General features: G+C 40.9%; 1 protein-coding gene across 2 annotated transcripts in view; it reads left to right on the top strand.

The window, feature by feature from the left end:
- SLC8A3 (solute carrier family 8 member A3) overlaps positions 1 to 15,607 on the top strand; it is a 176,094-nt gene extending 160,487 nt beyond the window's left edge. For both annotated transcript variants that reach the window (XM_036737154.1, XM_036737155.1), the window contains 4 exons: positions 7,126 to 7,250; positions 7,982 to 8,081; positions 10,576 to 10,851; positions 12,513 to 15,607. In XM_036737154.1, coding sequence (XP_036593049.1) covers positions 7,126 to 7,250; positions 7,982 to 8,081; positions 10,576 to 10,851; positions 12,513 to 12,889 — 878 coding nt within the window. In that variant the 3' untranslated portion in view covers positions 12,890 to 15,607. The remainder of the gene's footprint in view (positions 1 to 7,125; positions 7,251 to 7,981; positions 8,082 to 10,575; positions 10,852 to 12,512) is intronic.
- The last annotated feature ends 5,668 nt before the right edge of the window (positions 15,608 to 21,275 follow it).

Here is a 21,275-nt window from a genome sequence, read left to right as displayed (position 1 = left end):
TAATCATTTTTACATGGGCTATATTATTTATCGCTCATTATGTTTAGCACCTTCCTGGTATTCTCCCAAAGTATGAATGATGTAGAGAAATAAGGTTTCTGTGTCATCTAAAAGTCTTTTTGCCCTCTCATCACCTTCACCTATTCTTACCTGTGAGATGAAATCACAAAGTTTCAGTGTGTATTTTGATTTAATTTGGCAGGTGTGATCAAGTTGTTCCTAGAATTTCCCCCCTTCTTAATTTTGTGCAACAAATGTTGGTGCTTATACAGTTATTTCATCTTGTTTTGCAAATAATTACCATGAGCCCTGCGGGCCATCTCCAGTTGTCCTGATCTATATCTGGCCACTGTACCCAGATAGCTCCTGAGGAGAAAGTGAGGCTAGTGACTTTGCACAGCCCTCCCCACTTAAATCCAATTCACTTGGAAGTCATGGTATCATCTTCCTAATGTCATATTCCTTTTCAAGAACAAAGGACAAACAACAACAAACATGAGTACTGTAATATGAGCTGTCCTATGAATTTTATTTCTTATTGCACTGGGACACATGAGAAAATTATCTCTCCAATGCCTTTGTTTCTCCAAGGAGAACCTATAAGGCATCCTTGCTTTTAGCTGCAACATCCTTCTTCCGTCTTAGTTCATTTATAGCAAGAATGACAAGATCCATAAGATTCCATTTCTTGGGTATATACTTGTCAATTGTTGGATGAGGATCTAACATTTAGTGTGCCAACAGCCAAGTTAAAATGTATAGACAGCCTAAAACCTGAATAATTCTTAGCACTCCTTGTTCCTTTTCCCACTACCCTACCACTATCACTGCAGAAGCAAGAAGAGGGCTGCCCAGTACTGTGAACCATGTCTCATGGGTTTTCCATGACTAACTGATGATTAGTTTCCGGTCCTCAGAAAGCACATTCATTCTGTTGCCAAAACCATACACAAAGCCTTTGCAGTAGGGAATCTGCCAGAACTTAATTTGCTTGCGTAGTCTTTGACAGCGCAGTCACCTCTGTGCCATGATGAGGCATCAAGCTTGGAATCTGTGGAGGCTACTACAATGTTGTTCCTGACTGTTTACAGAAGAAATCAGTTTTTCTTCTTCTTTCCTGGAGCACTCTGGGAATGGGCAAAGGATTCTTCCCTGAGCATAACAGGATCATATATATATACATATACACACACATATATATATATATATATATACACACACATATATACATGTGTATATATTCACATATGTGTATACATACATACACACATGTGTGTGTGTATATATATATGTATGTATGTATATATATATGTACATACTGGGAAGCTTCTGTTTTCCCTCCTCACAGGCTTTTTTTTTCCAAATCATATGTGAATTTGTTGGCATTGACCAATAAACTTGAGTCAGAAGGCCTGAGTTCCATTGCTGGGGACTTTTATTCTAATATAATTCATAATCTCCTGTCTATTTTCCAATAACTTCCATCAGCAAAATAGCATAGACTACTTCTGTCCATCTCAGAGACCCTTTAGAAACAGTGCTTTGAATTCCTTAAAGTGAAATTCCAAAGAAGTAAAATATCAAACTACAGTGTCTTCTGTCCACAAGAAAATTGGTTGGTTCTGGGTCGTGAAACACAAGGAGGGCTTTGTCCAGAAAGAGCTTACAATCTAGTGGCAGGGAAAACTGGTTTAGTTGTTCAGTCATTTTCCTGTCCTGTTTGACTCTTCGTAACCCCTCATGGGGTTTTCCTGCCAAAGATAAAAGAGTAGTTTGCCATTTCCTTCTCCAGCTCATTTTACAGATGAGGAAACTGAGGCAAACAGGGTTAAGTGACTTGCCCAGGGTCACACAGCTAGTAAATGTCTGAGGCCAGATTTGAACTCAGGAAGATGAGTCTTCCTGACTCCAGGCCTGGCACTCTATCTACTGTGCCACCTAACTGCCCGAGACTACTGTTACATCTACACAAAAGAAAGAATGTGTGGTGCCTTGCACCACCTCTTTATCCTCTCTGGACAGGAGTCTCTGACACACCAGCTAGGAGGCTCTTTGTAACAGTTTAGGTCCAATGGACAACTTGAGAGGCCATCCCGTGGACTGAGCAGGAAGTTTGCCCCATAATGTGAGGCACAGAACCATAGTCCTATTTTCCCAAGCTAGTATGTACTATCACCATTAGGGTTCATGTGTCTGATCATACCCACCACTGATGGTAAGTCCAGCACTGCTGTCTTCGGATTTTGATGGTGGCTTTGTCCTTACTTCCTCTTTTCAGTTCTGTTGAACTTAAGCCCTTATGTCTCGTATGACCAACTCTTTCTCTTCTCCTAGCCTAAGCCTTCCTCTAGTTCTGACTTAGTCCTGGCCTCCATTCCATTCCCAGAGGTACTGGGAATGGAAAAAAAGAGATGTGGAAACCCCCTCCTTATCAGCTTCAATTGCATCTGACTGCTTCTGCACAGGCTCACTTGTGGCTGCAGAGTTCTTACCTACTAACAGCATTGCTCTCCTTACTCTGGCACCTTTGAAAAAATCTTAGAAAATGTTTCCCTATGGGACATTAACTCTCTTCCATTTTCTCTCTTTCTCCTGTATGGTTTCCATTTTCAAACAGCACTCCTGTTGTCTCCAGGTAAGAGGTTTGTTTTTCCTCTTCTTTCTTCCTGTCAGTTGTCAAATGGCTTCTGCTCTTTGCCCCTTTTGTATCATAGTGGGAACTAAAGTTTGGCAGTCAGCTTGGGGATGTCAAGAATATTTAACCTTGGCAAGTTCTTCAAAGGCTTGGGGCCTCATTTCACTAATTTTACACGGTCTTGAATCAGAGGTGGTATCCTTAGCATCATTTTTACATGGACTTATAAGGGAAGGGGGCAGGAACATCACTGCAGTTTCCAAATATCTGAAGGGCTTTTCATATGAAAGATGGATTAGCTGTATTCCGTATGCATCAATCTATGAATCAATCTATGCATCAGATGGGAAAAGTGGGACCAGTGGTTGGAGGTTAGAGGAAGGTAGATTTAGCTCAAGACAGGGTAGACTTTACTGACAGAGATATCCAAAAATGAAATGGCCTGCCCTGTGAGGGAAGTTTCTCTTCACTGAAAGTGTTTCAGCAGAGTTTGGACAACCACTTGTCAGGAATTTTGCAGAAAGGCTTTGGGAATAAAGAATGGGTTGGATTTGATGACTTGTAAGATCCCCCTCCATATGGAAAGTTCTTTGGGCCTATTATTTAGCTTGTCTCTTCTGACTCTTGGATGGGAAATGAAAAATCTGAACAAGACTCCTCCCTAGTCCTGATTCACCCTGATATCTCAATTAGGTAATGGGAGAATGAGAGATTGCCCCAGAAAACAGGCTTTTGAAGATTAATTTTGAGGCTATCTTTTTGTTTCAAAAGCTGTAGGAGCCTTGGTGGGGGGAGCCCTTAAACTATCAGCCAGAATTTGAAAAGTCAGTTACGCAATAATTTGGGAACTTTATCAACGCTAGAAATTTTCTATCTCATTAATTCAATTCACTTCAACAAATAGTTATTAAGTGCCTACTATGCTTGGTGCTGAGACCGAAGCCACTAGAATGTTTGGAAATGTCACCATTGACCTTCACGCTCAGCTATAATAAGAAATGTGTAAGTAAAGTCGAAGAAATATTTGAAGCTTTTCTCCTGGCTGGAAATAGAAATGTTACAATGCCCTAATGAAAGGAGTCAAATTAATTTAAAAGAGATTCTGGAATAAATTTTAGGCTTAGAATGTGATTTGTTCCTGAGCCTGGGGTATGCTTCTGTGAGTGGGCTCCAACTATGAAATATTAGTCAGACTCAAGGCAAAAAGTTAGCATTGCCTTTCCCCTGGGTATTAGAAAGGAGCTGCAGCTAATAGCTTAGTGCAGAAAGGGTCAAGGCAAGAGGAAATGTGGTTTTATAGGAAGATGTTTTATTGCCTCTTAAGAAAATGTCATATATATCTCTCTAGACCGTTTGGTAAAGAACCATCTGAAGTCATGTGAGGAAAAAAGGTCTTCTTCCTACCATGTGCTACATTATTTTTCAGTACCTGAAACCACCCTTCAAACTTATTACTGGGTTGTCAATGTATATCACACATTTATTTTAGTGAGTTACTTTTAATGGTATGGATAAATCTATCTGTATTTCTTTGAAAGGAAGGGAGGAAAAGAAGTAGAAAAGGAAAAGAAGAGAAAAGAGAAGAGAAAAAATGAAAGATGACAAGAAAAGGGAAGAAATAAATTTGGTTCCAGAAGCTTTATCTTCACTTGTCCCACTTTTCCCTCCTCTCATGTAATCTTCATGGTTTAATTCTGCCACATGGAGTTCTACCAAAACCTTCTACCATTTTCACTAATTAAATTTTTTCAGGGTTTCAGGTTAGAGGAAAAGGCTTTTTCTCCAAAACTTAATAACTTCCTACTCTCACCCCACGCCCCATGGATGTCAACTTTGATCTGCCTATAAGCTCAAATTAGATGCAAGAATGTATTTTCATAGACTTCTGACTTTGGGAATCTGTCATTTGGGAGCATGACTTAAGTTCATTGGGTAGCCTCAAGCTTTTTTTAAAACTGTTTTTGTAGGGTGGGTGAACTCTGCCAGTGGGGTAACGGAAATCAAACCTTTCTATGCCTATACTGTTTAATCAAGCCCAGGAATGCATTCTGAGATCCAGGAATTCCCTATGTGAAGATGTTTTTGAATTATCACCCATAACATCACTGACTTTAAGCTTGACAAACTATTCTTTCTTCATAGGCTTTTCAAGCTTCCATTTTATCTTCTCTTCTTCCTCTGAAACTTTCCTTCCTAGTCTTCAAAATTTGATAATTCTTGCTCATACACCAAGCAAAATGTCCAGGTCATCAGTAATCCCTACTTTCCTTTGAAACATGGGGGATTCCAGTCATATCACAGTGCATAATAGTGACCAGAATAATTGTTTCCTGGCTCAGCTTTCTCTCAAATAATCCTAGTCAGGGTTTGAATTCAATGGAAGGAACAAAAATCTATAGTATCTATATTGTAGATGAAACTGAGGCTCAGCATCTATAGTGCTTTGGAGACATGTACATCAGCAAATATTTATAGAGGATTTAATATTATAAAGCTCTTTTCTAGGTGCCACGGCATACACAAGGTACAAGGTTCTAGACAGACATTCAGAAACAGGCACAGAAATTGATATAGAAAGCTAGATAACAAACCTGATTCCCATCATAGAGAAGTGGATAGGTCAATAGGTAAATCAATATTCTGCCTAATAGATACAGTACTAGATTGGCAGATAGACAAAGACTTACATAGGTACAATGGCATGTCACTAGGGAACTCATTATGTTGGCATAAGGAGCTGTGTGGCCCATGTACCAATATGACCTAGGGGAAAATAGCACATTTCTGCCAGACAGAGTATAACCCTTCTTTTGTGAGACAATGACATCCACTAAAATACACACACACACACACAGAATCCATGCTCTTATTTCTGAGGAATCTGATGGAGTGGCCTTAAGAGCCTAAGGGGGACTCTTCGATCACTCCCTAAAGGAGAGGCAGGTCACTATTGTGTGTCCAGAGGACTGCCTTCCAGGTTTACTTACACTCTAGCCACAGCCAATTATTGTCTAAAAGAATTAGCTATTGAGATGCTCAGATGATGGGTCCAGAGGAAATGAAAGCATTTCACCTCACCTAGAAATTCGAGGAGACAATTTCTCACAAGACAGTCCCAAACCCTTTTGGGAATAATGGAAGTCTGGCTGCATTTTAAACCTAGTAGGGAAAGACAGCACCATGGACAGTTCTGAAGCTGCTTGTGTTAATGCTCCAACCTCTCTATTGAAGATTTAAAAAAAAATCAGTTCTTCAGATTCTCCATTAGTTGTTTGCCATCCTTGATGTTGGGGAAATCCCTCAGCGGATCACTCATTTTTGATCCTTTTAATGGATCCCCACACCAACATGAGCCAAAGTTAGTTTTCTTCCCTCTCACACCAATTCAACAAGCTATAGAGAAAGGAAAGGCCTTATGACATCTCTGTACCTTGAGACTATCCAAAGCACAGGAATCCCCAAGAAAACTCAGCATGTGGTGTGGAAGTAATTAAGGTGCCAAATGAAAGAATTAATTTTATGAGCACATGTGGAACTAGATGTGTCTAAGTTAAAATAAGCTCTGGAAGGAATAAGCTGCCAAATACTTCTTATTCTTTAAGACAGAGAATATATCTATCTGCATATTGAAGCTGCCTTAAAAGGGACTTGCCAGCATAATTGGGAAGAGCCTCTGACTGTTTCAACTCATGAAAGCCTCTATTGGTCACAGAGTCAGGATGCTAGACTTCCCAGGGGGAGCTCTGGAAGGAAGCAAAGAGACTGATTGAGGTTGAACAATCAGAATTGTTTTGAGAAAACTTTGCCTAGCTCCCATGGAGTTAGTTTTAGGCATCAGTAGATGAAAACCCATGAAGTTTTTGGGAAATGTTCCAGATTCCTTATTGTGAGAATGGCATGCTCTTTAAATGCTGATATTCCTGGAAGCAGGCTCCTTATCTTTATTGGCACCATCCCAATTCTGAAGTGCTGTAAACAGCTGTTTATACAACAGGGCAGGCATTTCTACTGGGTCCAATGTTCTTTACTTTCCACCCAGGACTATGCCATGATGTTATGGTTCAGCCATTCAACAGTTGCACTTTTCCACGTGAAAGATGACTGAATATGCATGTCAGTGGAGAAGAAGCTAGAGGCATCCCTGTCTAAAAACAGGAACCAGAATGACTTGGGGATAGGTGTTGGGCAAGGATTTGGGATTTATGTCTGATTCTGTCAGTAACTTACTGAGTGACTTAGGGATGTGATTCAATTCCTTGATGAATTTCTCATATGCAAAATAAGATAGTAATCATTCTGTGGAAATTAATGGGATATCTATAAAGGGCCTGGGTCTTCTTGGTAAAGGTGCTAAGTAATTAAAGGTATTAATATGCATAAGAAATGTATGCTCTTTTATATTCTTTTCCTACTCTGTTTAACCAAAGCACTGATTTGTAGACTTCTGGGGAAAGTGTCCTGAAGCTTGGTTTTATTTTGTTTTGTTGCAGATGTGACTGACAGGAAGCTATCCATGGAAGAGGAGGAAGCCAAGAGGATAGCAGAAATGGGAAAGCCAGTGTTGGGCGAGCACCCCAAATTAGAAGTAATCATTGAAGAGTCCTATGAATTCAAGGTCAGGACATCAGTGAGATTGAATTGAAAGAGTGCTGGGATGGGAGGCAAGATTTTTGGGTTTTAGGTCCAGGTTTTAGGGTTTTAGGCTGTGTAACAGGGGAAAAGAATTCAACTTGTGCTGTGTCTCAGTTTTCTAGTATGGCAAATGGGTATAACTCTGCCACAAGGGGACATTGTGAGGACAAATTAAAGAACTTAGAAGAAAGGGATTATAAAAATGCTACTTATTTAGTATTTGTATCCACTGACAAGTTTCCTAACCTCCCAAGGCTTCAGTTTCTTTTTCTTTACACTGAAGAAGGTGATCTTTGTGGTCCCTTTCATAGCTAAATCCTGTGATGCTAAAATCCTATGAGTAGATGATCTCTAAAGTGCCTTTAAGTTCTAAATCCTATCTCATCATAATTATTATTATAATTTCATTTTTGAAGCCATATAGGTGGTAAAAACTCATTGCAATGGCACAGGGCCTATTAGAGATGGTTACTGTGATTATTGTCATTTCTGGAAAGATGTGAGGAAAGAAAAAGAATAGAAAAAAAGAGTCATTTGACATTTTTCAGTCCTCAGCCTATGCAAATCCATTTGTAATTTCCCCAGCCTCCAGCAATGAGGCATTCTCCCATCGTGCTGTCTTTCCCCCCATCCCATCCCAAATAACACATGGAATTCCTCATTGGGCCCTGAGAATTCTGACCTCATGGCTTCAGGTTTCTGTTTCTTTGACAGAGTACAGTGGACAAACTAATCAAGAAGACAAACCTGGCCCTCGTTGTGGGGACACATTCCTGGCGTGATCAGTTCATGGAGGCCATCACTGTCAGTGCAGGTGAAAAGGGTTAGAGTTATGGGTTCTGAGGAGGTTGGGCAATACTGGTGAGAAGCTGGGGGTGGCCAGTGGGGGAAAGAAGCAACATTGGTCCATGACTTAGGAGAAGATGGAAATTCCTATTTCTGAGACACCTGTATGCCAGGATTTGCTATACTATTCCCAAATGTGTAGGTGATTGGTAAACGGTGAAGTCACACACCTCTCTGTATATTGGTTTCCCCTTTCTGTAAAAAGGAAAGGCAACACATTCTTTGCCTATTTATTTCTGAACTTTGAGAATTAATAAAATTGTGGGGGTTCTTTTTAAAAGAATTTCATTCATATCTTTTGTTTTCATATCACCTTTGTTTCTGAATATATCCCTTCCCCTTCTCCTAACCAGCAAACCACCCCTTGTAATAAATAATAAAAAAGGAGAAGACAAGCAATTCAGCAAAATGAACCAACTTATCAACCAATTTTGACAGCATATACAGTGATATAATTCTCTACCTGTGTATTTCTTCAACTCTTCTCTGAGGTCAAGCTTCGTTATCAGGTGTTTTTAGCTCCTTAAGAAGATATTCTCCTGTCAAAACTGGAAGCTGGATGTTTTACTTTTTTTCTGTTGGCCCGAGACCAAAAGACTACCTTTAGTGATGTTCCATGGCATTGCTGTAGACCACAACTCATAAATTCTACCATGAGGTAGAAAACCACAGCACGCTCTCTCTCTCTCTCTCTCACTCTCTCTCTGTCTCTCTCTCTCTCTGTCTCTCTCTCTGTCTCTCTCTCTCTGTCTCTGTCTCTGTCTCTCTCTCTCTCTCTCTCTCTCTTTCTCTCTTTCTCTCTTTCTCTCTCTGTCGCTCTCTTCCTCTCTCCCTTTCCATATCAGCAAAGCATAAATGCATTTGCCTCTCAGCAAATGGTAAACAGAGAGTTGCTGACTAGCCATGGTTGCTTTCAGAATTCTTCATTGCCATAGAAACCCACAAGGTCATATCCCACAGGTCCCAGTGTCAGAGTAAAGTTATAGCCCTGGAGAGAAGACTCGCTGCTGACCCACTTTCCAGCATCAATGGCTAAGAATCTATCCTCTCCTTCTGTTACCCTGTGATCACTACTTTGGTCCCTTGATAAAAAGAGGCCAAAGGGGAAGGAAAATAGAGGAGTAATGCATTTCCTGGTGTTTAAGAGAACTCTTGAAAAAAATTCAGCATTGAATTATAGACTATTAGAGCTGGGAGGAAACTTAAAAGTCTATTCCAATCCCTTCATCTTACAAATAAGGAAACTGAGGCCCAGAAAGATATGATTTTCTAAAAGTCACACAGAGTGCAGAAAAAACAAGAATCTATGCTTTTGCTTTTTGACAGAGCTTGGTGATTTTCTTCCCAAAAGACACTGCCTATTATGAAGCCCAGACTACTCCAAGTAGTATTCTATGCCATCACAGGGTGAATGTGCCAAATGTATGTAGGTAGAGTGTATCTTTTCGTAATAGACTATCTTGGCTGGTTCAAAGTAGAATCCATGTCCCTTGTCTTTAGGTCTTGGAGACACCTCAACAGAGAGGTTAAGTGTGGTCAGTAGAAGAACTGGGATTTGAACACAGGTCCTCTGACTCCAAATCCAGAATGCCTCCATTAGTAAAATTAGGCAATTGGACTACATGACATATCCCTTCCAGCTCTAAATTTAGGATCCCATGCACTTTTCCTCCTCTTTTTAAAACAAGGGTTATTTCTTCTTCTGAAGCTTTGATGTCTCTGTTTTCCTTGACAATGAATAGTGCTGTTTGCTTTCTTTCTTACCCACCTATCCTGGTCCATGAAAGATCAGGTTTCCTTCCTTCCTTCCTTCCTTCCTTCCTTCCTTCCTTCCTTCCTTCCTTCCTTCCTTCCTTCCTCCCTCCCTCCCTTCTTCCTTCCCTCCCTCCCTCCTCCTCCCTGGAGGACCCACTTTGGGGTGATGAAAGCTGCCAAAGCTTCCCCAACCATCTCTGCATTTTATTAATCATACTGTGATGTCTCCTAAAAAGGGGGGAAGTACTGATAAGACACAGTTTCCAAGTGTCTTAAACTGTCTTTTCTGGGTATGTGTTAATATCTCATAAGCGCAGATGACCAATTCCTGGGTTTTATGATCAGTTTGGCGTCTTTTGTTTCACTACAGTAGAGAAGCAAATGTAGTTCCCTCCCACACCACTTCATCCTGGCCTCTGACCTAGATTCTGTTTGAGATTGCCCAAGAGATAGCAATCTCAGTCTGTTTTGGTATAGAAGTAATTAAAGGGGCATTTTCTTGGGTCTGCAGGACTCTTCTCCTGCTCCCTTTGGGAAAAGGTCTAAATACCAATGTGTGCATGTGCATGCATGCATACACACACACACACACATGCAAAAACAGAGGAATATAAACCTCTCTGCTAGTTGGTTGGATTTAGAAAGAATAAGGAGTGAAAATATGATCTTCTGTTTGCTTTACCTGCCTCCACTTTTCTTGCTTCCAGCAGGAGATGAGGATGAGGATGAATCGGGTGAGGAGAGGCTGCCTTCCTGCTTTGACTATGTCATGCACTTCCTCACCGTCTTCTGGAAGGTGCTATTTGCCTGTGTACCCCCCACAGAGTACTGCCACGGCTGGGCCTGCTTTGTGGTTTCGATCCTCATCATTGGTATGCTCACCGCCATCATCGGCGACCTGGCTTCCCACTTTGGCTGCACCATTGGCCTCAAGGACTCAGTCACAGCTGTTGTTTTTGTGGCCTTTGGCACTTCCGTCCCAGGTGAGAAAGTGGGAAGGGGATTCTGAGAAGATGGGGTTGATAAGGAGAAAATGCTGTATGACTCATCTATGGTGCTATACTTATCTGTGCTCCTCAGCAAAAACAGCCATTCTGAGGGCTCAGTCCATTGGTTCTCAACAGCTTCTCTTAGTCGTATTGACCAATAATCTTGCACAATACTTCATGGTGAGGAAATGGGAACTTTATGCATGCCATGCCCCATTCCCTTAGAATCTTGCCTAAAACAGCCCTTTAGGACTTTGAGCCACAGAACCTCCTAGATGACCTTTAGCAAGTCATTTAACTCCCTCTAAGCCTCAGTTTGCTCACCTGTAAAATGGGGCCAATACTACTTACAGCACAGTGATTGTGTGAGAATCCAACAATATAATGCATACAAAGTGCTTTCTGAATGCAAAATGTTATTGCTATCAAACCTATCCCATTACTGATTTTGCATACTAAGCACTACAAAAGTTAACTACAGGGTATACGGAAGAGGGAAATAAGCATTTATTAAGCATCTACTGTATGTCAGGTACTGTGCCAAGCACTTTACAAATATTGTATCATTTGATCCTCACAACAACTCTAGCAGGTGGATACTGTCATCATCCTAATTTTACAATTACTGAGGGACAAGGAATATAAGATATATTATGATAATATATATCTGATAATAGATTAGATATGTATCTAATACATAATATATATCCAATAACAATATATTATAATAATAATAACCTGCCCAGGATCACGCAGCTTCTAAGTCTGGTTTTGAACTTGGGTCTTCTTGACTCCCAGCCTAGAGCCCTCTCCTCTTTGCCACCTAGCTGCCTATAAAACAAAACACCTGCTCTCAAAGAGCATAGGGTCAAGGGTTTTAGATTCCTTCATGTCACTCAGTGACCCTAAATAACTTACCCTGGTCTAGCTCAGTCCATCCCACGGAGCTGATAGCACCTTGAGACTCAGTCTCTAATCATCTACCTTTGCTAGCTCACTGACAGCGATAGTCCGAGGATTTCCACAGAGCGGATTTGGGAACACATCAGGGTTTCAGAGCTAGGAGACCCAAGAGATCATCTTGTCCAATCACTGGACAGACTCGGAAGGCCTAGAATACCTCATGCTCAATAGGTGTCCAAAGTGAAGATTGTCTGGTCACTCACAGAATCTTGGAGAGCCACACCCCCTCATTTTACCAATAAACACACTGAGTCCCCAGGAACTGAGCTGGCTTGTCAGAGGTCACGCAGCTGGTTTGTGTCAAAATCAGGACTGGGGGCTCAGGTAGGCCATCAAGTGTTGAAATGTAAAAATGAACTTTAAAAATGGCCCCAGACTTCAAGAATAGTCACAGACTCATAGATTTGGAGAAGTAAATGGCCTTAGAGGTAATTTAATCCAACCCTCCTGTTTTCCAGATGAGGAAATTGGGGCCTAGAGATGTTAAGTGACTTATCCAAATTCATGTAGCTAATGACCGTGAGAGCAAGGTCTTGAACTTGAGTTGCCTAATTCCCAACACATTGCTATTTTCACTATATTTCATTCACCACACCACCTTTTGAAGTTCAGCAGTTAGGTGTAGGCCATTCCTAGGTATAAGTCTCAGTTTTCCACCCCACTTATTCCAACCCATCTTTTCCCTGTTCCAGACACCTTTGCCAGCAAAGCAGCTGCCATCCAGGATGTATATGCTGATGCCTCCATAGGCAATGTCACAGGGAGCAATGCAGTTAATGTCTTCCTGGGCATCGGCCTGGCCTGGTCAGTGGCTGCCATCTACTGGGCCCTGAAAGGACAAGAATTCCACGTCTCAGCTGGCACCCTGGCCTTCTCTGTCACCCTCTTCACAATCTTCGCTTTCGTCTGCATCAGCGTCCTCCTGTACCGGAGACGGCCCCACCTCGGTGGGGAGTTGGGCGGCCCCCGGGGTTGCAGGCTGGCCACAACTTTGCTCTTCGTGACCTTGTGGCTCCTGTACATTCTCTTTGCCACACTGGAAGCCTATTGTTACATCAAAGGGTTCTGAGCAGCCGAGGGCCGGTAGATCCAAGGAACCTCTTAGTCTCACCACCCCCCTCCAAGTGACCACCAGGATGTTTGGCTGAGGAGAGAAAGCACCAGACATCCACGTCACTGGAGCACCATCTTCTGCTTGAATCTCCCCCAGCTAGGCCCTGGGACTAACGGACAACATGAAGGGTACAGTTGTAACCAATCAAACAGAAAGACAAAAGAAGCCACAAATTATCAAGTATTTAAATACAAGCCAAGAATAGCAACAAAGTCACCTTCCACCTCCTTCCTACCCACAGTCCCAGCCTTCACAGCAGAGGACCACGCTCATCTTCTTACTGCTTTTCAGCTCCATTGTATTTGGTTGTTTCATGTTCTCCACATTGAGATTTCTCTTGTCGGTCTCAACTGGATATTACACACACAAACACACGCACACACGCGCACACACACACAAGATGTTTTTGCATCCAGCTGACAGGTTTGGAGGCAAATCAGATCACAATCATTTGAGTTGGCCTCTTTTTCTAATCTGTGTTATTATTATTTATTGTTTGTTTGGTGTCAGGTTTACCTCACTGTTTATTCTCTCTTCCTCCTGACATCTGTGACAAAGGCGAAATGGAGCAACACTGGGCTGTTGTATAGAGAAAGAAAAGTGTGAATTTTTCAGCCACAAACAATGTCACTCTCCCTAACAGACATCCGTCATGATTCTGCCCGTTTCCTTTTTTCCCCCAGTCTTTTATAGGACTGATAATACTTAATGCGAAAAGACGCATGCGCATGTGTGCGCACAAACACACACACACACACACATATACACAAACACATATAGCCACACACACATTTATGGGGGAAAAATTGAATATTAGAGTTTCGAAAAAGAAAAAAAAACCTTAAAGACAACAATCTTTATTTCCTGCCCCTGTTGCTGCATTTTGAATACAACATGTCTTTTGTATGTATATCAGTTCCTTCACAACCATGGTATTTTATGAAGAACTATCTAGATATGGATTTCCTGGGGAAGCAATGGGAAGGTAAGGCACAAGATGGAAAAGACCTAGCAGAAGAAGGTGTGATGCATGACTTCTTGATCTCCTTTGATTTGCTTTTTGAGGTAGGATGAGAGGCATGTGCATATATCAAAAAAAATTTTTAAGGCAAAACAAAAACTTATTAGTTATTTGGTGTTCTCACCATTTGGTGCTTTTGAGAAATGTCAACTTCTCCATGGTCTTACCAGAGTATCATTGTTCTAGAGTTCACCAAATTTCTTAAAGTCACACGAATTTGGGAGAAGTTGGGAGTAAGAGAGACTCCTTCCACCTGCTACTCTAATTTCTCTGTGCCTTTGAGGGATGAGCACTGAGTCCTGCATGGTTCTTGTAAGTCACCAATGTGGGATATGTTGGACAGGTATCTCTTACTGGGCTCTTGTTGTTTTAAAATTTCATGAAGATATTTTTCCATCTGTACCTGAGTTATCCTTCTGTGATCATAACCTTCTGAGGTCCTAGTTTGGGGAGTGACACATTATCATGTCATTCAGATCTTGACAAGTTTTGAGAGGTCTTGTCTCTAAATACACATACACACAATCACCATAAAACTGCCGCAATTCTTCAGGTTTCTTCATTGACATAAGTACATTTTTAAGAGTTAATAAAAGAAAAGAGCAGAAAGCACCCATTTAATTTTAAACCCATTTTTTAAAGAAAAAAAGTACTCATGTCATAACGTCTCTTGACAGTCACCATTGGAAATTTTGGGGTGGTTAAAAAATAAAAGCTATACTCTATCTCTTTAAAAATACATGCCACTTATTCTTGTTTTTCTTACCTGCAAAAGGCCAAAGTGCCATTTTGGGTCCTCTCCTCAGTCAATGTAATTGAGATGAAAATGTCATTTATGGTGAAGTGTGCTTCCAATTTATGTCATACTTGATTTTGAAAAAAGACAGGCTAATGCTGCAGAGGTAGCTCTAGTTGGGCCAGACTAGAACTGAAGACGCTGGAGGGTAGCAAGGGTTGGCACTACAATTCTTGCAGAAGGAAAAGGGAGGAAGGAAGGAGCCTTTGGTAATGGGAAGGAATGTAGAAGGTTGTAAGGACTAATTGCAAATGGGGAAAAATGAACCGTTTTTCACAACCCAAGGCCACATAATTACCCTTCATGAACACACTCAAATACATCGTTTAGTTCCAAGTTGGTATGTCCTATAGACCATGCCTATGATGGGATTGCTAAGGTCAGTATCAGAAAATCACAAAGACAAACTTGGTGTATTATACAGTAAAACAGAGTTCAACTTGATATCTGGGATTTGCAAAGGAGATGGGATCAAGCAATATCAACCAACACTTGAAGATGGCTCACTTGTGTAAGATGGATATATATATATATATACATATATATATATATATTTATATATTTCTTAATTTACATTTGTCAGACGCAAATCTATAACACTGTTTAGCCAGTTAAGCAGCAAAGAGGAATTATGAAATCCATATGGGACCTGATTTAACTCTAGCCTTTGTTTGGATAATTATCAGGTTATCTGGATGTTCAACTTGGTTCAACTCAGGATATATTGTTTGTATTTCCTGTGTGTAGAGTACCATGGAGATGTCAAAAAGTGAAGTCAACAAGCATTCATTAAATGCCTACCATGTGCCAGGCACTGTGCTAAGCACTGGGAATACAAAGAAAGCATCCCCCCCAAAACCCCAAAATAAAAAAAACCCAGATGCTGCTCTCAAGTATCTCATAGACTAATGGAGGAGACAAGATACAAAAAATTATGTACAAATTTATCATATACATGGTGTGTGTGTATGTCGTGTGTATGCATGTGTGTGTGTGTGTGTGTGTGTGTGTGTGACAAATTCGTGATGAATATCTGGAAGGAAGGAAAGTATAAGAAGACAGGACATATAGGAAGGAGCCAAGTTATGAAAGCCTTTAAAAGTTAAAATAGAGAATTTTATATTTGTTCCTGGGTGTAATAAGGAGTCACTGGAATTTATTGAATTGGGTGTGGGGAAATGGAACACATGGTCAGACCTTTAAGATCAATTTGACAGCTAAGTGGAGTATGGACTGGAGTGGGAAGAGAACTGTGAGAGGAAGAGCAACCAGTAGGCTAACGAAGATACAAACAGGATAAGACACAGTCTGTGTCCTCCAGGAGGGAACAGTCTAGTAAGACTTCATCTAATACTGCATGCTGTGGGTGTGTGGGCAGAGAGGTAAGCAGGGGGAATGTTCCCTATTGGAGTGACCTCTGGGAAAAGGGAAGAATTGTGTTGAGAATGATACCGGAGTTCAATCAACAAGGATGTAAGTGTTTACTGTGTTCCAGGCACTGGGCTATTTATTGAATCTGTTGTTACAGACCTTTTCCAAACCCTCTTGGCTCCCCAATACCATGCATCTCACCAGAGAAGACTTTACAATTAGGTCTCAGAAGGGGGAAGAAGGGCAGAGTAGGCCTGGGAAGTCCTGCTCCTTCCTATTGAGAAATCTGGTTGCTTTTCTCCTTGTATTGTCAGACTCCCCATCTTACCTTCTTCAGCTCCAGTATGACAAAGGGCAAAATGGCTGCTGGATGAAGAATCATGAAAAGGAAGAAGGATGGATTTAAGGGCAAAAGTTGTCAGGGAGCCTTTCAGATTTTTTCCGAGTCAGGCATTTTGTATCTCAGAGAGAGGTGGTATGTTGTAATGGAAAAGTCACTGTAGTAAGAGTAAATAGAACTGAATTCTGGTCCTGGCTGGACCTCTCTCTAACTGTGTGGCTCTGGTTTCCTTATTTGCAAAATGAAGTAATTGAACTAAATGAACTTGAAGGCCCCTCCAAGTTAATTCAATAAACTTTTATCAATCACCTACTATGTGCAAGACACTGTTAAGAGCTATAGACACAAATGTAACCCATGTCTCAGCACTCTAAGCTCTGGGTTTATACAGACTGAGTCGCATCTTGGTGGCTTTCCCTCAGAATCATCCTCTCTTTAGCTTAAATTGCTCCTACCCAGAGCTTGTGTCTAGGTATTTACACACAGGTAAAAGGACCCTATACTAACTCAGGATAACAATTGCATTTATCGGGTATAGGACAACCTTTATTTCACCTCACAGATATGCAGCCAATGAAAAGGGACCCTCCCTAAAATTATGCAGAAAGCCCTCTAAAGCAGTGATGTCAAAAGAAACAGCAGCCCCTAAACCATAGCCCACACATGTTTATATATTTCTTTTTTTATTGATGCATTAACATTAAAATCAGATAGGAACTACATTTTAATCTGGTCTTGGCGGGACTGGGTTGTGTTTCATGGGGCTCACAAAGTCCACAGGACTCACAATAGTCCATAAACAATCAATACAATTCTCCCAACAGTGCATCCCAGTTTTCCACAGGGCCTAAAATCCTCTGACACATCACTACCTCAGGGTTCGGACTTCTCTATTTAATTCAATAAACATGTATTAAGCACCTACTACGTGTCAAGCACTGGGCTAAGCCTTGGGGGTACAAATAAGAAAAAGAGAGGCAGTTACTGCTTTCAGAGAGCTTACAATCTAACATGGGAAGACAACACACAAAAGGAAGCTGAAGGGGCGGGGTGGAGAGGAGGCAGAACGGCCATGGGTACCTGGTACAGGGGCATCCCAAAGAAGCGAAGGCCAAGCAGAGGAAAATGAAGCCCCCTGGAACCGGATGAGCCCTTAGGCTATAGGCGTTTAATGCTCCGCCCACCAGCTCTCCAAGGAGAAGGGAGAAGCGACTGAGGGTGGATCTAGAAGGTGCCGATAATCCTAACCTGAGTCAATAAGCATGGTGAGGGGATTTCAGGTGTTCGGTTCGTCCTGGGGTAGGGCACGTGTCCCGTGGAGTCTAAGTCAGGCCAAGCAGCTGATGGAAAGCAAATGAATATGGAAGAGCTAGAAAAGTGATCCCCCACCAGACTGTCATCTTCTGTAACATAGGATAATCCCTGTTCTGCTTTCCAGGCAAGGTTGCTGGGAGGATAAACTGAGGCAATGTACTTGTGAAAGCCCTTTGTAAACTAGAAAATACTTACTGTATATGTAAGGTCGTTGACAGTGTTGTTATCTCCCGTCAGTCAACAAGCATCTGTCAAGCACCTACTATGTTCCAGTCACTGTGCTAAGCTCTGGAGGTTCAAAGAAATGCCTTCAAGGAGCATACATTTTAATAGGAGAAGACAAGTAAATGTCTATATAGAGAGTAGCTAGAAAGCAATCTGGGTGGGAAAGACACTAGTGTTGGAGGGGGCCAGGAAAGGCTTCCTGTAGAAGGTGGTTTGAATGGAGTCTTGAAAGGAGCAAGGCAGCTTATTCTATTCTTCTAATGTTAAAATATTCTTCCTTGTGCTCAACTCAAGCCTGATTCCTATATTTCCACCCACTGATCCCTGGTCCTTCACTTTGGCAGGACATAGAATAAACATCATGTCCATTCCATGGGGCAGCCCTTCAAATATTTGAAGACAGCTACCATATTCTTCCCAGACTATCTTTTCTCTAGCCTAACATCCTCAATATGGCAACCATTACTCATAAAATACAGTTTTTAGACTCTTCACTGCCCTATTCAGTTATCCTCCTGTAAACATTTTGCAATTTGTCAATTTTCCCCTTAAAATTTGGTTCTCAGAGCTGAACACAACGTGATCTGACCGACACAGATTACAGTGGGAATGTTAACTTGCTTGATCTGGATCCTCTAATTTTATTAATGGATCCTAAAAGCATGTTAGATTCTTTGGCGGCTCTGCCACACAATGTTGGCTCATACTGAGCTGGCAGTCTACTAAAGTCTCCAGGTTTTATTTACTGTTAATCCAGGTTTATCTAATCACAAACCTTTAGGAATAATGAGGCTGTGAGAACTTAATTTAGTGGCTAAGCAGGAAACTGTAAATGTAGAGACTGTTAGAAGTTTATCTAGATTTTAATTCCGTGAACAAGCCAGGTCATAAGGAGGAGTGCAATTTGGGCAGGCCAAATTCATGATCTGTGAGTAGGTTCTGAGAGACAAGGAATCAATTCATCTAGTGTCTCCAAATTTGGTTGTGTTTTCAACCAAAGCTTAGTGTGTACCTGTGTCCTAGAACATCAGCTGGCTACATACCTCATTCATTTAGTACTTAAGTAGTTGGTTTTTTTTAAATCTAAGTATCAGACTTTTTCATTACCTCTGTTAACTTTCATCTTATTGGGGTCGGACCATTACTCAAGATCTGAAAGAATTTTTTTGCATCTTGCGTCTGTCATTCCATCATACTAGTGATCTCTCTCGGTTTTGTGTCCTCTGCAGATTTCATAAGTAAATAGTCTGTATCTTCACAGACAAAATTATTGAACAGGAGAGGGCAAGGTGCAGATGGACCTCCCTTTGTGGCCAATAATTGGGTTGGACCTCTGCTGTCATTAATAAATTGAGTCATTAATCAACACACTTTGGATAGGGTCTTTCAACTAACTACATTTCTCTGTTAAAAAAAGAGATTAAGAGAGCCTTTATCGAACATATTACTGAAATACAGGCATACAATGCAGGAACATACTGGTAAGTGTTTAACGACCTGCTTTCTGAAAAGGCAGAACACACAAGTTTAATCTGCATTATTCATATTTTCTCTTTTACTTTCTTTAGTTGCTGTTTAGTCATTTTGTAGTCATGTCCAACTCTTTGTGACCCCTTTTGGAGTTTTCTTGGCAAAGATACTGGAGTGATTTGCCATTTCCTTCTCCAGATCATTTTACAGATGAGGAAACTGAGGCAAACAGGGTTAAATGATCTGCCCAGAGTCACATGGTTAGTAAGTGTCTAAGGCTGGATTTGAATTCAGGAAGAGGAGTCTTCCTGACTCTAGGCCAGGCACTCTATCCACTGTGCCACTTAGCTTCCCCTTCTTAAGTCTAAACAATCTACAAAACAGCAAATCAAGCCCTGATTTGCAGCCTTTTATTGATTTTCAAGGTGTAAATGTTCATGCTGAAAATTTAATAATGGACTCTCAAGCCAATATGAGCTGGTTCCAGCATGTCCCTGACACTATGTCTCAAATCCCTGGGACTGGCATGCCAGTCTTGTAACCTTATCAGGAAAAGGAAATCAGTTTACTTTCATATGGTTTCTTAGTGAATCCATGTTGTGTTCAGTAATAGATAATTACTTTCTTATCTTGTTGCTCACAAGCCCTTTAGAAATATATTCTATAATTTTTCTCAGTAACTTGTAATTTCTACACTCCTTCCCCTCACCACCTCCCCCCCTTTTGTTTCATTTTCAAAAACAGAAAAAACATTTGCTTGTCTTTAGTCTTTTTGGACTTCTCTATTTCTTCATGATTTCTCAAAAATGCATCTGCAAATTTTTTTCTGTACTCTGAGATGTAATTCTTCTGGGACTGTAGTTTTGAAATCACAGAATCTAAATTCTCTCTTACAAATCTGCCCATCTATCTTGGTCTTCCATTCCCTCTTACCAATGTGTGTACCATCCTTTCCAGGTTAAAGATTATACTCCTTGGTAGAGAAGATAGAAGCAAGATGAAGGGCTGAGTAGTGCTGTGTTTTTTCTGTAATCTATTAACACCATCCCAGCCTTTACCCTGCAAAAAACCCAAAAGACCAAAAAACAAAACCAGTACATGTAACCTTGCCTTGTTATTCTGCTTGTTCCTCTTATCATCCATATTTTTTTCATAAGTCTCAGGTCATTTTGGACTTTATTTTTCTGGGGACTGTTCTTAAAGGTCTGTGACTGTACTAGTATTTTTGGTCATGCTTGTGTATCCTGTCTCCCAATCTTGTAAGAACTGAGTTAATTACAGAGCTCTCTTAACACTTTTCTTCCCATTAGACTGTAAGCTCCTTGAGAGCAGAGACTAGGGAGTGGGGTGGATTGTTTGTTTTTGTTTTTCATAGTATTCCCCAGTGCCTGGCATATAGAAGGTGCTTAATAAATAAATGCTTGTTGACTTGACTTAATTGGACTCCTTTGTGATATATACTGTTTAATTTTTTGATAAGAAGTCAAAGTATTTGATAGATTTGCTTCCTGTAAATACTATGAACTTCCTCTCTGTGAAAGAGATGGAGCACAGGGAGTCACATATAGAAGATGAGAAAATTGAGGCACAGAGGTGCTGTGATGAGCCCAAAGTCATACAGCTGATATTTATATAGTTGAGAATAGAAGCCAATCCCTTGACTTCTATGGTCCCAAGTTTATTTAGTTTCGTATACAAAAAGGACACCACATAGCAAGACATAAGCTTTGGGTAATATTTTGCTGATCCCTTCCCATCCTAACTTGGTTCCACTTCAACAATTCAGTTCATGCCTTCATCAAAT

The sequence above is a fragment of the Trichosurus vulpecula genome, chromosome 8 (assembly GCF_011100635.1).
Source record: "Trichosurus vulpecula isolate mTriVul1 chromosome 8, mTriVul1.pri, whole genome shotgun sequence".
Taxonomy (NCBI): domain Eukaryota; kingdom Metazoa; phylum Chordata; class Mammalia; order Diprotodontia; family Phalangeridae; genus Trichosurus; species Trichosurus vulpecula.
This window is presented reverse-complemented; position numbering and strand designations above follow the sequence as displayed.